This window comes from Paramisgurnus dabryanus, chromosome 15 (genome assembly GCF_030506205.2).
Source record: "Paramisgurnus dabryanus chromosome 15, PD_genome_1.1, whole genome shotgun sequence".
Lineage (NCBI taxonomy): Eukaryota > Metazoa > Chordata > Actinopteri > Cypriniformes > Cobitidae > Paramisgurnus > Paramisgurnus dabryanus.
In genome coordinates this window covers 30,174,704-30,191,015 of record NC_133351.1, presented here as the reverse complement: position 1 = coordinate 30,191,015, position 16,312 = coordinate 30,174,704, and the positions used below count along the sequence as shown (strand labels likewise).

At 37.7% G+C, this 16,312-nt stretch overlaps 1 protein-coding gene across 2 annotated transcripts in view; it reads right to left on the bottom strand.

Annotated features, from left to right (window-relative positions):
• Positions 1-743: 743 nt before the first annotated feature.
• Positions 744-16,312, bottom strand: part of epsti1 (epithelial stromal interaction 1) — a 29,478-nt gene continuing 13,909 nt past the window's right edge. For both annotated transcript variants that reach the window (XM_065293019.2, XM_065293018.2), the window contains 4 exons: positions 15,753-15,836; positions 15,240-15,313; positions 10,310-10,488; positions 744-4,151 (listed from right to left, as the gene is read on the bottom strand). In XM_065293019.2, the coding sequence (XP_065149091.1) occupies positions 4,021-4,151; positions 10,310-10,488; positions 15,240-15,313; positions 15,753-15,836 (468 nt within the window). In that variant the 3' untranslated portion in view covers positions 744-4,020. The remainder of the gene's footprint in view (positions 4,152-10,309; positions 10,489-15,239; positions 15,314-15,752; positions 15,837-16,312) is intronic.

The window sequence follows — 16,312 nt, the reverse complement described above, 5'->3', positions numbered from 1 at the left end:
AGTATCCTTTCCTTTCAACAGACAAGGTGGATAATGTTTCAATAAAGCAAACGTTATTCCCTGCACGCCAAGTCTTACCGAAAAACGAACACGTCCCTGATGATAAAGTGTATCTTGTGCAGATGTAATAGTGTAGTCTTTCCCGTGTTTTTCTTCTGCATTGAATGACTCAGACAGGACCTTGGAATAATAAAAGAGCTAAAGGGTAACTCATGCGATTCTTGAAGTAAAACCTTTTTCCCTCACAATCTTTGGAAAACGGTCAAACGGCAAAACAAAAAGGGTAATTTCATAGAGAATCAATATATTTGTCTTTTTCGACACCAATGGATAATAGAGCCCAGATCTGCTGGGTGTATGCTGTGGTTTATTGCTGTCTGTAGATTTTATTATTTTCCCCAGAATTCTTCTGTGATATGGGTAATGCCGTGACCTAATTCAGACGGGGAACCACCCACAGGAAATCCCCCTGGCTGCTGCTGAGGTAATCGGGGTCTTGCGGGCCTACCAACACTTCTGATTTGTGGGTCACCGGGGTTGCTCTATATGGTGTTACAGTATGGTGCAAACCCTTTTAGTTTCAATGACCCAAAACAACATCTCTCGGAAGCAGTTCTCCGTATCGGGTGTCAGAAACAACACGGTTTCCTTTGAGTTTGGGTTACCTTGGGAACCGCTCTTTCCACAACTATCTCTACAGGAAAACACACGCACAAAGAAAAACTCATCAAAAGACAGGGAAGTTGTCACAGGAAATGATATGTTTAATGCAGTGAACACATTTACATAAGAATCTTTTCCTGCGCAGAAGCATAAGTGATCTTGATTCAACAACAACACAAGCTTTTACCCAAAAAACGAGGGATCTGCATTGGAATCTGTATTATTTTGCCAAAAACTTTTGTAGATCAAGAAAACTCTCATCCACATTTACAGAAACCATTACTTTAACAGAAACTTTTTAACAATAAACCTATACAGTCTGGAAGCAAATGTATGGTGGTTTGGTTTTCACTGTCCCTCCCATATGGTGGATAGACACAGAACTTTGCCAGTCATTTACCTCATTATAAATTAGCCTTTGAATTTCGTGAATGCACATCATTTACCCTGCAAACTGTACACATGGGATCCATAAACGTTCCCACAGCAGACTCGGGTTTTGATTTATTCGTTTGATTTCTCTCTCTGTGGCTAAGTGTCAATCCATTTTGTGTCAGAATAAAAATAACTGAGCAAACTAAACAAGATAAATAGTTTTTCTGTCATTTCAAAAGATGCTACAATCTTCAAACCCGCTATTGTTTTAAGTAAGGATTCTTTCACCCAAAAATGAAACTGTCCTACTTTAAATTACAAAAAAAAAATGTATACAATGCACGGCTCGACATTAACGCTTGTCCGCATGTCGGGGACAACTGTATGTTTTAGAAGGGCAAGTGAGAAATTTTACTTGAATGCCGGACAAGTAACTTTAAAATATCTATTGAAAAAATACATTAAATTAAATACATTAAAATTAAATAAATAAAATTAAAATACATTAATTCAAAAAGTAATAAAATAAAATGATTTAAAAATGATTGAGAAAATCCAATATTTACTGTGACATTCATTTCTACCGGAGTACACCTCAATAATGCTAAATTCAAACCCATGGTTATAACGACAGGCACACATAGCGTATACACACACATACCAAAGTGCTGAACCAAAAACTTGCATATAAACATATGTACTCTACATCTAGATTAAATGTTGTTTTGTTTAACTACAAGTGGCGGCCGATAACTTCTCTTCCGAGGGGCACGAATTCAAAATATGTTTTCGGAGTGTCAGGTGTTTGGTGCGTCATGTCAACCTATATGCATAATGCGTCATGTCAAAATACGAGCCTGCTGCACACACGCCGAAAAGGTTTATGATAAAAGAGACGCTTACAAAATACTCACAAAACATTAACTACTAAACCCTGATTACACATGAGATTAAGCGAGTATCTGGCATACGTGAGCGTCTCTTTTGTCATAAAACCCTTTGAAGGGTTTGCAGCAGACATGTATTTAGACATGACGCGCCGAACACATATTTTGAAGTGACGAGCCATAAGCATGACGGGGTTAAATACATGTATTGACGAGTTTCACATCAGGTGCCCTCAAAAAAGAAGTCACCGGCTGCCACTGCTAACTACAATAAACAATTATATTTACTCCACAAATGAAACTGCATTTATTATCTCCGAGCAACTAAATTTTTTATTCGGACAAATTTGAATGGCAATTTTACTTGTCCAAAGGACAACCGCCTAATGACGCTTAATGTCAATCCCTGCAATGTCCCTAACGCCCAGAACAATACATAAGCACACAATTGGTAAATTATATAGGGGAGAGCAGGGGAGAAAGTAATTTTTTTTTGGATGTTTTTAAAGGTTATGTTTTTCCTGATCCCATTTTTTAAACTTTAGTTAGTGTGTAATGTTGCTGTTAATGTAGACAGTCCTTCCAGAAAAATGCTTTTTTGTTTTTTTGTGATTGTTGCAGCAAAAATCCTTGATCTTGCGGCACGTTTTCCCCGCCATCTGGGACGAAAGTAACACATAGGTGTGTCAAAGTAACACAACAGAACAATATAGATTTTTACGTTACACTTGATTTTAGTAAATGTAAATGACTATGACCTTGTTATGTAACTGCAAACATATTTTGTATTTTATCTTATATAAATATATATGTATCTTATATACATTTTCATTTTAAATTTCAGTTTTATCAAATGTTTCAACATTGACAACCTGACAGTACAAACTTGAATTGTTGAAAAAAAAAACTTTTGAACAGTTTGAACACTATAAAATTTAATTAAATCAAATGAGAATAATATAAATTTTCAACATAATTCAACAGTATTATGTGTAACAAGTGTTAAGGGGGTCGCACACAGGATGCACAGCTCAGCGCCGCGCCGTTCTAAAAAATCAAACACATTGTTTTCTATGAGTATACGCACACCACCGCCAACAGGTGGCGCCTGTCCGCAGCGCCCAGCCACGACCCAAAAAGTTGCTCAAATCCCTGTCGCCCCACAGAGCGCCACTCAAATAGTTTAACATTAAATAACATCATATTCGTCCCAAATCATTAACGATTAACATTGGCTGCTAACGTATATTTAGCATTTTAGAGTAGACGCTATCTGACGAAGCCTGCGCTACTTAATGTGCACTTCCTGGTTTACGATACCTCCGAGTTGTCCTAGACGCGACGCGGCGCGAAGCTGAGCTGCGTGGTTGGTGTGCGACCCCCTTTACTTTCGTCCCACCAGGAAATCCTAACATTTAAACCCGATTAACTTTTATTCTGAAAAACTTTGCGAAGTCAAACTTTAGGATGTGTTCGAGCTCTAAATAACCTGTAGATTGATCAGTACTGTAACACATGAAAGAGAAACACAACGCGTTATATGAAAAATGTACTTATCATGGTCGAAAACAGCTTTCTGGACCTATATGCGCAAAACAGTGAGAAAATAACGCAATATTTTTTAGCTCTGTCAAGGGTTGTGTGCTAAACATGCTGTCATAGTTTAAAATGCAAATGTAGTCAGGAATCTGAGAAAATCACTTTGTTTCTTTCGTCCCGCTTTACTTTCACCCCGGTTCTCCTCATTAAATATTTTTTTCTTATGTACATACACTGTAGGTAATGACACAAAATATAAAGTGGGACTAGTGAAACTTCATTATTTCATTCCTCATCTTCATGTCTTTGAAATACAAACATTGAGTTTTTATAAAATCCTGGCTGCTCTTTCTATCAACTTCCAATTAAAGTGAATGGGAAATGAAACTATCGGGAAACATGAGGCATTAAAAGGGATCCCAATGTGTGAGGACCATTAGAGAAAATCGTCTGGAACAACATAAAGTTGAGTGAATGAGGACAGATTTGTTCTTTTTGGATGAACTGTAAAGCTCAAGCTCATCACGCCAGAAGATCACAATAACAATGTGTTCGTTTACACATTAAGTAGTTCATATGCTTGCTGGTAATTGCCATTACACTGTCTGACGATGTCTTCCAGCATATCACGCTCATAGTATGGAAAATGATGCTGAAGTTTCATCACGGCCCACATTTGATCACAATCTACGAAAAGAAAAACACACAAAGTTATAAATATACACAATTTAGCACGTAATGCAGCACAAAATTTGTATTTTCATGAACAAGTGAAAGGCTGTCAAAATAAACAAGAGCGATGTGGTCATTTGTTCCTAGAGATGTAGCTGTATGTGGTCATTTGTTCCTCGAGACTTCATATCCTCTCGGAGTCTCCGTCAAAGACAAACGTATGTGTACACAAACGCAGTCATTCAATACTTTGCAGCTATGCATGAGTGCAGCGGGACATTGACCTTTCGATTGGTTCATTTGGTTCATGCAGCAGGACAGACAAGGGTGGGAAAACTCGCCTCCACCGCAGTGCTGTTGCCAGCCTATTCCGCAAACAGCACCATCTCAATCCCACACTAAACCACATACTAATGGACAAAACTAGGGCTATGTCAGACAGATATCCCATACACACAGATACCAGGAATGCTGGACAGATGGGAAGGCCGTTCTTGGATTCAAAATCCTTAATGAGGAAATTAAAGAAAATCCAAATACCAATGATGGACAGAATGCTTGTCATTTAAGGCATTAGCAGATGCTTTTACCCAAAGCTTAAAGGGACAATCTACTTTTTTGAAAGTAGGCAAATTTTCCAGCTCCCCTAGAGTTAAACATTTGAGTTTTATGGTTTTGGAATCCATTCAGGCGATCTCAAGGTCTGGTGGTACCAATTTTAGCATAGCTTAGCATAATCCATTGATCTGATTAGACCAATGTTTCTCAAACTTTTTCAGCCTAAGGATCACTTTATGCTTCAATTTTTTTCTGAGGACCACCTAACAGAGTCCCACTCTAACACACCCCAAAAAAACAACAAAATAGTAAGGATAAGCTACATTTCAGTTTAATATGCAACTGTTTCAAGTCAAAAACTAATTTTTTAAACACAAATGCAATGCAATGTTCAGAAATTATTATATGAATTTTATTTCAGGAATTTTATTTCATTTGAACAAGTAAATGTGAAATGAGTTGCAGCTTAATATGAACAACAAACTGCACATGTGAAAAAAAATGCAATTAAACATACTATAACAGCCTAGGTCCCACTTAATGTCATTCCAAAGAGCCCTTAGTTTAAAACTGAGGTGGTGGGTATATGAAGTTTATGATTGTAACTATGGTAAAAATAAAATGCTGAAAAAAAACATTTCCCCTTAATGTCCAAAATCACTGAAATTACAGGGATTTTACACATGAAACGAAAATTAGTACATTACAAAACTAATAGATCTGTGGATTTTAGCTGCTTTCAGTTTATGCTTGATCCTTCTTTTGACTCCTCTTTGGTTTAGCCACCGATCCATTTTTACGTTATTAAAACAGAATGGCAAGAACTGATATCACAGTTTTGCAAGTGCGTTAAAAATCTACTTAAATAAGTGACGAATGTATAAACACTTTGAGAATTACTGGATTATACCATTAGCATCACGCTCAAAAATAACCAAAGAGTTTTGATATTTTTCCTATTTAAAACTTGACTCTTCTGTAGTTACATTCTGACGTAATAATCAAGGACTTTGCTACCGTACCATGGCTGCAACAGTCGCAATGATAATTACGTAGTGCCCGAAAATAGCCCCTCTTGTTACGTAACTTTCAATTGCTGGGGACTATTTTCAGGCCCTGCGTAATATCATTGCACCTGCTGCAGCCATTTTTAGCTCGATGCTAATGGTCTAATCAGATTCAATGGATTATGCTAAGCTATGCTAAAAGTGGTACTGTACAGCCAGACCCGGAGATCAGCTGAATGAATTCCAAAACGGTACAATTCTATAGGTTGAAAGGTTGTTAAAGGTAAAAACTTTAGGCTAGACTTTGCTTTATAGTATGATAATCCAGAGAATGAGTCCCATCAGTGGTGGCTGGTGACTGCTCATCCGAGGGGTGCAAATTCAAAATAAGTGTTTGGAGTGTCATGTGTGTTGCTTGCGTTTTCAAAATATGTTGCGTTATGTGAACCATGTGCATCACGTGTTTTGTCAAAATTAAGTGCCTGCTGCACACGCGTCAAAACCGTTTATGATAAAAAAAGACACTTACGTTCACAAAATAGAAGACACTCCCTTAACAGTACAGTAAACTCTGATACGCATGAGATTAAGTGAGTATCTGGCAAACGCGAGTGTCTCTTTTATCATAAACGCATTAGACGTGTCTGCAGCAGGTACTTATTTTGACAAGACACGTGATGCACACAGGATCTCTCGACGCACAGGACACATATTTTGAAAAAAGGAACCACACACATGACGAGCTACATACATGTTGTGACGAACTTCGGATCAAGCCCCCTCGAAAAAAGAAGTCACCGGCCGCCACTGAGTCCCATGAGTAAATCCAATTCTCAGGTTTTGAGACAAACATGTCTTGTGTTTCTGGTAATCACAGACAGATATGTGTGCCTAAAATCAGAGGCTTGCTTGATCTCACACTTAAGCTGGGAATTAAACATTCAGCCAGATGTGGTGACGACGCTAAACACGCAAATGTAATGTGACATTCGGCATGAGAAAACATATGCAGACAGTTTTGATGTGAATGACACATTAGTCCCACACCATCACCCAGCAGTCTGCACGCTCTACAGTTGGAAAAGCTAATCGTTACAGCCACACCTCTTGGCCAAAAAGCACTACATATATAAAGCTAGATTTGAGCTGAATCGAACCATAAGTCATTTCTATGTTCCATTAAGAAGTTTAAAACAACATGTGGGAATCAAACAGGTTTTTTGTCTGTTTGTCAGAAAGGAATGAAGAACAATCTCCTCGGCCACAGCAATCATTTTTACACGTTTTTATGCTTTTCCTGTTATGGCGATGGTGCAACTGACTCCCTCAGCAACACTTGTTATTGGCTGTTTGCTTGTCACTCGCGGCACGCTCCTTTATCAGGGCATATAATAGTCTGTTTAAGATCTAGGAACGGTGATGTAATGTAGCCTAATGCAGTTTTAGCAATGAACTTCGTTTCCCCCCCATCGTTATCGATAAAGGTGTATCGACGGTACATATAAATATTGATTTATCGCCCAGCCCTAACTGCCTATTTGAAATTGAATAGTAGCCTAATACCAAACTGTATTGTGCTTATGTTTTAGGAAATATAGATAATATTTATAAATAATTAGCATACTGTGCATAGTATGCATACAGTAATGCATACTGCAGGAATATTCTATGACCATCCCTGTGAAATCCAGACTAAAGTCTCAATCTAATTATGAGATTAAGTCAAGCCAAGTACTGCAGTCACATTTTTTTTTTTTTGTATTGTTTTTTTACAATGTTTCATTGCTTCAGTGTAGCTTTAAAGGGATAGTTCGGCCAAAAACGATATTAAACCCATGATTTACTCACCCCCAAGCTGTCCGAGTTGCATATGTCCATCGTTTTTCAGACAAACACATTTTCGGATATTTTAGAAAATATTTTATATCTTTCAGTTGATTAAATGTAATGTTACGGGGTCCAGCAATAGTCCACGACCTTCAAGTCCAAAAAAAGTGCGTCCATCCTTCACAAATTAAATCCAAACGGCTCCAGGATGATAAACAAAGGTCTTCTGTGGGTAATCCCTGCGGTGTTGTTGTAGAAATATCCATATTTAAAATGTTATTAACGTTATAAACTACCTTCCGGTAGCGCCGCCATCTTAGACTCAGGAGAGAGTATTAGCGTAGTGTACGCACTTTTCTTAGTGACGTATGACAAATTCGGAGGGCGGGGGCACAGAGCAGCAGCAGAGAAACTCTGTACGCTGCGTAAGCTCTCATCCTGAATGCGCATCACTCTAAGATGGCGGCGCTACCGGAAGGTAGTTTATAACGTTAATAACATTTTAAATATGGATATTTCTACAACAACACCGCGCGGATTACCCACAGAAGACCTTTGTTTATCATCCTGGAGCCGTTTGGATTTAATTTGTGAAGGATGGACGCACTTTTTTTGGACTTGAAGGTCGTGGACTATTGCTGGACCCCGTAACATTACATTTAATCAACTGAAAGATATAAAATATTTACTAAAATATCCGAAAATGTGTTTGTCTGAAAAACGATGGACATATGCAACTCGGACAGCTTGGGGGTGAGTAAATCATGGGTTTAATATCGTTTTTGGCCGAACTATCCCTTTATGCTTCAGATAAAAAAAAACCATTAAAAACAATAACCCCGATGCTGCAAATCATTTTGATAGGCACAGTTTAATATTACACAAAACTAAATTAATTAAAAAAGATATCCAGCATAAGATTTACAAATGATTAAACCAAATATTGTGGTGACACTTGAACGTTTTGTCATCTCTTAAAACCGAAATAAAAAATGTTTTCTTAGGACTGTATTTATTTCAAATGAGCAAATAAAATATTTCAAATCACTATATAATTTTCCTTACCTTCCTTATGAGGTAAAATTGTCATGTAATAAGCGTGATAATGTACAGGCCGCAGGTTGTTATCACAAATTAAGCCCCTTTAAGATGATACAAGATACCTGATCACACTGTTGGGGCTTATTTCTGCGATAAAAACCTGCTGCCTATACATTATCATTTACATATAGTATAACTGCTAATTTTATTTGCTCTAGTCAATTTATATGATAAATAACAGGCGCCATTAAACTCATGGTTCCCACACCTTATAGTAGTTAACTTCAAATTCAAGGACATTACAAGGACTTTCCAGGTCCATTACCCTCAAATTCAAGGACTAAATGTGGGGACACATTTCAAGTGAGAGCAAGTTTACATTGTGTTACTTTTTAAGATACATTGTTTACAGTTCCTTTTTGAGGGAACTCGCACTGCGTCACTGCGGTGACACTTTGGGGTCCCCTCCATGGGTAAGTGTGTCTGAATATGAATCAAGTTTAACCAATGGTGAGGCTTAACTAAAAAGACAGGGTGACGCGGGAGCCAGGAAGTATATCGCTATCTGAAATATTGCCAAAGACGGCGTTACAGGGACGCAGGAAGTATGGCAAGGGAGACGCAGCGTCTCGTTCCCTTCTCAGGGAACAACAGTTACATACGTAACCCGAGACATTTGTCAAACACAATTATGCAAAAAAGCATTTTGGTATGAATCAACATTCGCATACAGAAGATATAAGCATTTAAAGCGAACAGCTAGCACGTGTGCTTAAAAAGTCTAGAATTTTTATGATATTATCCTACACTACACAGGAAATAATATGGATTTTTTTTCCTGAAAACTTCTTGCATGAAACAGATTCAAGCACTTTCAATGACCTGTATCTTTGCATGTATATTTTCAAAAACTTCCCACGCCCTTGAATTTTTAAATTGGCTTAAAACTACCAGTCTAATTTTGTGGCAGATGTAAGTGAACTTAGAGATCCTTAGTAATGAGTAAATTATTTATACCACGGGGCTGTTAAATGCTTTATTCTGATTGGTTGAGAAGGTGGGTTTTCAAAGGCAGGGTCAAATTTACTGTAGTAGTATGAAATATGCCATTCCAGACAGGCACTGTGTAATATATTTTCTCAGTGCATACATTTTAAATAGGCTATAATATTTTAAACATTTGGTTTTAAAAGTACAGTCTTGGTAATGTGTATATCATGTTCCCACATAAAGGCAGTGTACTGTATGTCTAAAGACAACATTGCATGAATACAAGTAATGGCAATGCAGCAAGACAAGATGTCAAAAAGCTAACTGATGTTTATGCAGACATGAGATTAATGAGTCTGTTGTCAGAGCGGCATGTCAATAATTATAACTTCTTCAGGGACAGACGAGTTTACATTGCAGCAGGCACTTTGGACCTCAGAAACCAAATGAAAAACACGTCAAGCATGTAGCTCGCTGCCAGTGAATCTGCCTCATACTGGCAACGAACTGACATTAGTCTTCTAAGTCATGGCGTGCCAGAAGAGGTTTATTTACACAGGCCTATATGCTGTTTGACAATGGAAAGAAACATTGGATGAAAGATCTGTGCAATATCTCTCACACAGACCAGAGGACTTTATGACATAACAGGTAAACATAATGGAGACGTTTCCAGAGGTGTTGTGAAATAAAACAGACTTAAACACGCCGAGTGCCGGAAGATGCATATAAATCTTGTTTAAAACTTACCTTCCTGCTCGCCACTGTCTGTATGGGCTTGTGATGGCTTGAGTCCTGCGGATGAGGGTGGAGCCTCTTCATCATCATCATCTAGATAGACGTTACTGCTCACAGGGGGGTTTGCCACGGGTTCAGACACTCTACCTAAACTAACTGCCTCCAATCTTTTTAGGAAGTCAGAGTTCACCCTAAAGAGAGCAATACATCATCAGAATAAGAAAATTGAAAAATGAGGCACTCCTGATAAATATATAAAAGCCTTTAATCAAAAATGGCTACATGCCAACACGTTTCAGGCCCTTTTTTGAAGAGCACCCTGGATTGTTTATACATTATTTATATATATTTTTGACCCAGAGAAGCATTCCTTTTTCTTTTTTCTACCTCATCAGAATATTTCACAAATCATTCAGACTGAGCAATGAAAGACTCCCTCTTCCACATACGGTGAGGTCCAAAAGTCTGAGACAAATCTGGGATTTAAAATCTAATTTTCACATGGAAATAAACCGGAAGTTTAATAATTTAATACAATTTAAACAGTGTTATGATGTATTATGTAAATAAGACAAAACATATTAACAAATCCCAAAATTCAAGGATGAGTAAATGATGACAGATTTTTCATTTTAAGCTGAAGTATCCCTTCAGTAAAACTCTTGTATGGCAGCACATCAATAACTTATATGTTTTATATGGACCAGACTGTCCTCCAAAAATAATGACCTAACAGTTAGTTTGTGCAAACACCATACAGTATTTTGATTTAAAGGTACGTGTATGTGCTTTCTAGCGGTCAGCAGCTTATACAACCTGTGGTTACGTTTATTGCGGCAATTTAATGGCAATAAAAGCATGCGCAGAACGCACAAAATCAGCCCCACACTCTCGCGCTTCATCCTCTCTCAACTGCTACTTTGGCTCGCATTTACACGTTTCTTGGTCGTGGTGTGGGACTTATTATTTTACACAATATGACTTGATTATTGCCTCCATAGTTTTTTGCCCTAAACTTCAGATTAGATGCATTTTAATTTCTGCATTTGTAAATGTAGTAGTAGTTTCATAAACAGTTATGGTTTTAAAGATCTTACCCTAAACCCAACCACTTCTCAACCATATAAAACATAAAAGTATTAAAAACATTTTGCGTTGCAAACCGAAACCATACGATCACTTTATGTGAGGTCACTTTATATAAGAAATCCATGCAATGCACACAGCAACATAAACCGTCACATTAGAGCATGACGCAATTGGTCGCAACACCAATAGTGCTTCATATTCTTAGCTACAGTAACTTAATGATGCAATTGGTCACAAGACACACGAGAGCCAATGCTATTTCGCAATCAAAGATGATATCATCGCTTCTTTTGGTGGCAGGTTGTGAACAGTGGCGCCCAGTGAATTCTTTTCCGAGGAGGCAAAAAACAAAATATGCGTTTGGGGTGTCATGTGTGAGGGTCGTCATGTCAAAATATGTGTTTGGAACGTCATGGGAACCTATGTGCATTGTGTGTCATGTCAAAATACGTACTTGCTGCATATGCGTCAAAAGGGTTAAAGCTACGGTTGGCAAGATATTTTTGATCATATTCACTAAAACCGACACTATTCTCCCATAGAACAACATAAATTAGACTGTTTAAGAAAAAAATCTGCGCTTCTACCTCCACCTAGAGCCTGTTATTTGGTTTGCAAAAATCCACCGCTCCCTGTCAATCTGGTCCAATTAGCGCAGGCCGGTTCATCGGGTCCAATCAGCACAGGGCTGTGTAAAATCTGCCTGTCAATTACAATTCCTGCACGTGCCACAAATCCCCCCCTCTCCCCTCACGCGCGTTACAATATGAACATAGCGTGATGGCGAAGAGAACATTCACAGAGCTAGGAAAACAACCAATGAAAAGAAGGAAACAAAAAGAAAGCGACCTTGCCCGTTATAAAACTAGGATCATGGGACCGGCTTTTGAAAGGTGGAGGAATCTACAAGATTTTAAGGGTTCAAGCTGGATGCAGAGCTTGCCACATTTCTTCTCGACAGGTAATTGTGCTTTATCAACCATTGATTGTATTTCGGAGTGTTATGTAAGTAATCTAAGTATGCTTGCTAAGTATGGGTTCACAAAAATACTGGTGCACACTAGGGTTGGGCGAAGTCCCCTAAATTAGCAGTTGACGATGGTTACGTTAAACCATCGCGATGGACGATGATATCATTATTATCTGTTATTATATAATTATTATTCATTATTTTACTTTATTACTTCCACTTGAGAAGAGTTGTGCACTTTTTATTTTAATATATATTTTTACATAAATACTATTTTGTACTTAAAAGCTAATTTTGTTATTTTACTAACCCAACTAATGACTCTTCTCTTTCCTATAGGTTGCACAAGGGTAAAAAGTAGCTTTATTCCACTTAAGAAGAGTTGTGCACTTTTAAGCAAACAAACTCTTTACATAAATATTTTTTCTATTTAAAAGCTATAATTTCATTATTTTACTAACCCATTGACTCCTCCGCGCTTTCCAATAGGTTGCACGTATATATCTGTGCATATGTGCCACCAGAGTGGGTCTTCAGCACTGCAGGGAGGAGCCCGCACTTCAATTCGCAGCTTATTAAAACTAGACAAAGTGAACAAGTTGGCATTTCTGTCCAGAAACATCGAAATTTAAACATGGTCTGTGTATGTAAATCCTGAGTTTCGGTCGGAGTGTTGTTCTCGTTTTCTTGTTCTTGACGTTTGGTGAATTCTCGGTTTATATCTTAATCTGCCGCTTCAGTGCAGTATAGCCTTATAGCTATTTACAATGAGCACAATCTCCCGAGACAGTACAATAGGCTACTAATAAATTATTAATATGGGCTGTTTTCTTGTACAAAATTAAATTATTTAAGTTAAATGTACAACATGAAAAAAGACAAGATTCTAGCAATGTCAAGATCAAATGCCTGACAGGATATTTTCACAGACTAACACACGTCACGTCTCAGGCATAGACTACAGTATTTAAAATAGCATATATGCATTAGTTATATTTTCAATTTAAGTTATAGAGCAATCCCGGAAAAATTTTAGGCTAATACTCTATAGAAGAGATTTAGTGTATATCAACTCGCAACGGAGTGGGGTGGGAGCGTGGCATCACGATGGTGTCTCTCCATCGTGATGTCAGTGATATCGTGATATCATGATATCGTCCATCGCCACAACCCTAGTGCACACGTACTGACAAGGACGAGCTCGAAGGGAGGTTGCTTGGTGGTAGTGTGGGAGGGGCACGAAAATTGTAAACATTCAAAATCATACCAATCCTCCAGAGTTGCCTACCGCAGCTTTAATGATAAAACACTAAATTCAGATTTCACATGAGATTACGTGAGTATCTAGCAAACGCGAGCGTCTCATAAAGCTTTACGAAGCTTCTGTAGCAGACATGTATTTTGACATTTTGCGCAATGCACATAGGTTCACATGACGCATGGAACACATATTTTGACATGATGAACCACACACAGTGATGTTTTGACGAGTTTCGAATTCATGCCTTCTCTGCAAAAAAGAAGTCACGAGCCACCACTGTTTGTGAACGAGTGTACTACGAATCTTATATTTACAGCGGTGTACTTTTGTGTCTTTTCTTCGTAAATCGATCGTTTGAGCTCGGTACACATGGAATATTTTAAGTATGTTTTGAAAAATGTTTTGTATGCTGTGTTTTATATCATATAATAAATAAATGGGTATGTTATTTGCCCTAAATCCCTAAATAGTGTATATAAATACAATTAATCCTGGTGGGTTTAATTTAAAATCATATTCCATTACATGTCATCATAGCAAAATTATACCCCAAAATATAATTTCATACACTAATATATTAAGTTTCACGTGCTGCCGGTAGAGGCGCTAATTTAGTAAACGCATCCGTTGGTCATATTTGGGGGAATGGACAAACGGCCAAAACAATGGTATGGGTTGGAGGATATGTTGCAAGAATTTATGAGTTCATTCTCACTCCCATAAATAAAGACAAAGTGACGGCATATGTTTATAAAAATATTTTGTGTTTAGCTAATTAAAGTCATATACATTACGTTTGCCTTGAGTGTATGTAAATTATGAGATTTTTTATTTTTCATAAACTATTATTTTAAGCACAAGATTGATGTACTGATTACAATGTCATTCTAAAATCATATTGTTTATTTTTTGGACTGTATTTCCCTGGGCAGCTGATTGGCTGTTATGAATGTTAAATATTCTTATTACACGGCTCTCTGGAATGCTTGATTCTGATTGGTCAGTTGAGACATTTGCAGGTTCGTTCTTTTCGAATAATAACCGCTCCAAAATAATAACGCATAGCCGGTACTACTTTTATGAGTAAGATCGCTCCGCGCCAATAAAGATCAATAAAGATTACTGTTTGTTTGGCGCCATCTTGTGACAAACACTCGACAACCACGACAAGACACAGAGAGCTTACTGAGACTGAACTTGACAAAATAGAGCATGACAGCTACGAAGCCAACACAAAAAAATACAGAATGGGCATTAAAACTTCTCAAAGACTGGCTAAAAGAGAAAAAAATGAAGATAGACAAGTATGAAGCAGAGGATCTTAATAAGGTATTACGATCATTTTATGCATCTGTGCAAAGTTTCGCGGAAGGATAAAAAATGTTAATTTAAAACAAATATGCCAATAAAATGTTTCAAATTCATATTCATGTCCAGTTTTTTTTCTTATGTGACAAGTAGCCGTGTAATAAGCGGGATAATGTAGAGTCAGCCGGTAGTTATCGGGAAATAAGCCCCTTCAGTGTGATACAAGACCCTCCGCTTCGCGTCGGGTCCTGATCACACTGTCGGGGCTTATTTCCCAATAACTACCGGCTGCCTCTACATTATCCCTTACATACCTCTGACGGTCACTTTCAATCTGCCTCCTCCTTTCATCTTCATCTCGTTTTTGTTTTTCCTCCAAAAGTTCTGTCTGGAAATAATATGTTATTTCAATTATCATTTACTGTAGAACAAAAATGTCTCCTCTACTTAAGTAAATTGATTTGAAGCTTGTTGCTAAAGCAGCTAAACTGCACATTTACATAAATAAACAACATCAACATGATAGATCACACTGACCTCACTGTCCTTGATATTTATCAGTGAGTTTAAGTTCATTCTTGACCGACAGAAAAGCATTCAAAGCCACAAAAATATCTCTATGCGGCCAGCTGGAAAACACCTACACTATTCCATCCATGACTACCTCCTATAACCTAGGACATGGTAATTAAGAGCATATGCTAGGCTGAGTTAGTTCTTTTTCTTGGCATTGCCTAGATGTTTAGATCTGGTGTTGCTATGAAGAACCAAAAGTGGAGGTGATGTGCGTAAGTTCAAGCCATCTGCTTCACTTCTTTTTTGCGTACCTTTCTCCGCTGCTCTGCTTTCTTCTGGAGCAGGGCTGCGTTGTCTTCCTGTCTTTTGGATTCCCTGTACTCGTGACATTTTGCCTGTGAGGAAACACATGGTATTGGTACCCAACCATTTAGCTCTCTAATATCCCTTTTCCACCCGGACTGGCTCTGTGTCGGCACTGAAGCTGGAGCGAATGCTCGACCAGACCTCAGTACCGGCTCGCGTTTCCACCAGAAAAATAGCTAGATGCATTACGTCACCAGTAGTAACATTATTATTATACTGCTGGGTGTTACGGTTACATAAATCAATTACATTTGCCTGAAAGCATAAAATGATTACAATGAACATTAATAAAGAAACTGTCTATGTGCTATTATGTTCTGTACATCGCTTTTGTAAAACATCTTTGCAATAGCAACATAATATATCCAAACACATATAAATAAACCATCATAGAAGTTCGTTTGGTAACTTGTTTTTTAACAACTTGTTTTCTCCATGGTAAAACAGCTTTAGATTGTTATGTTGATATTACTGTGCATTTTAAAATGGTATATTTAAACTTAGG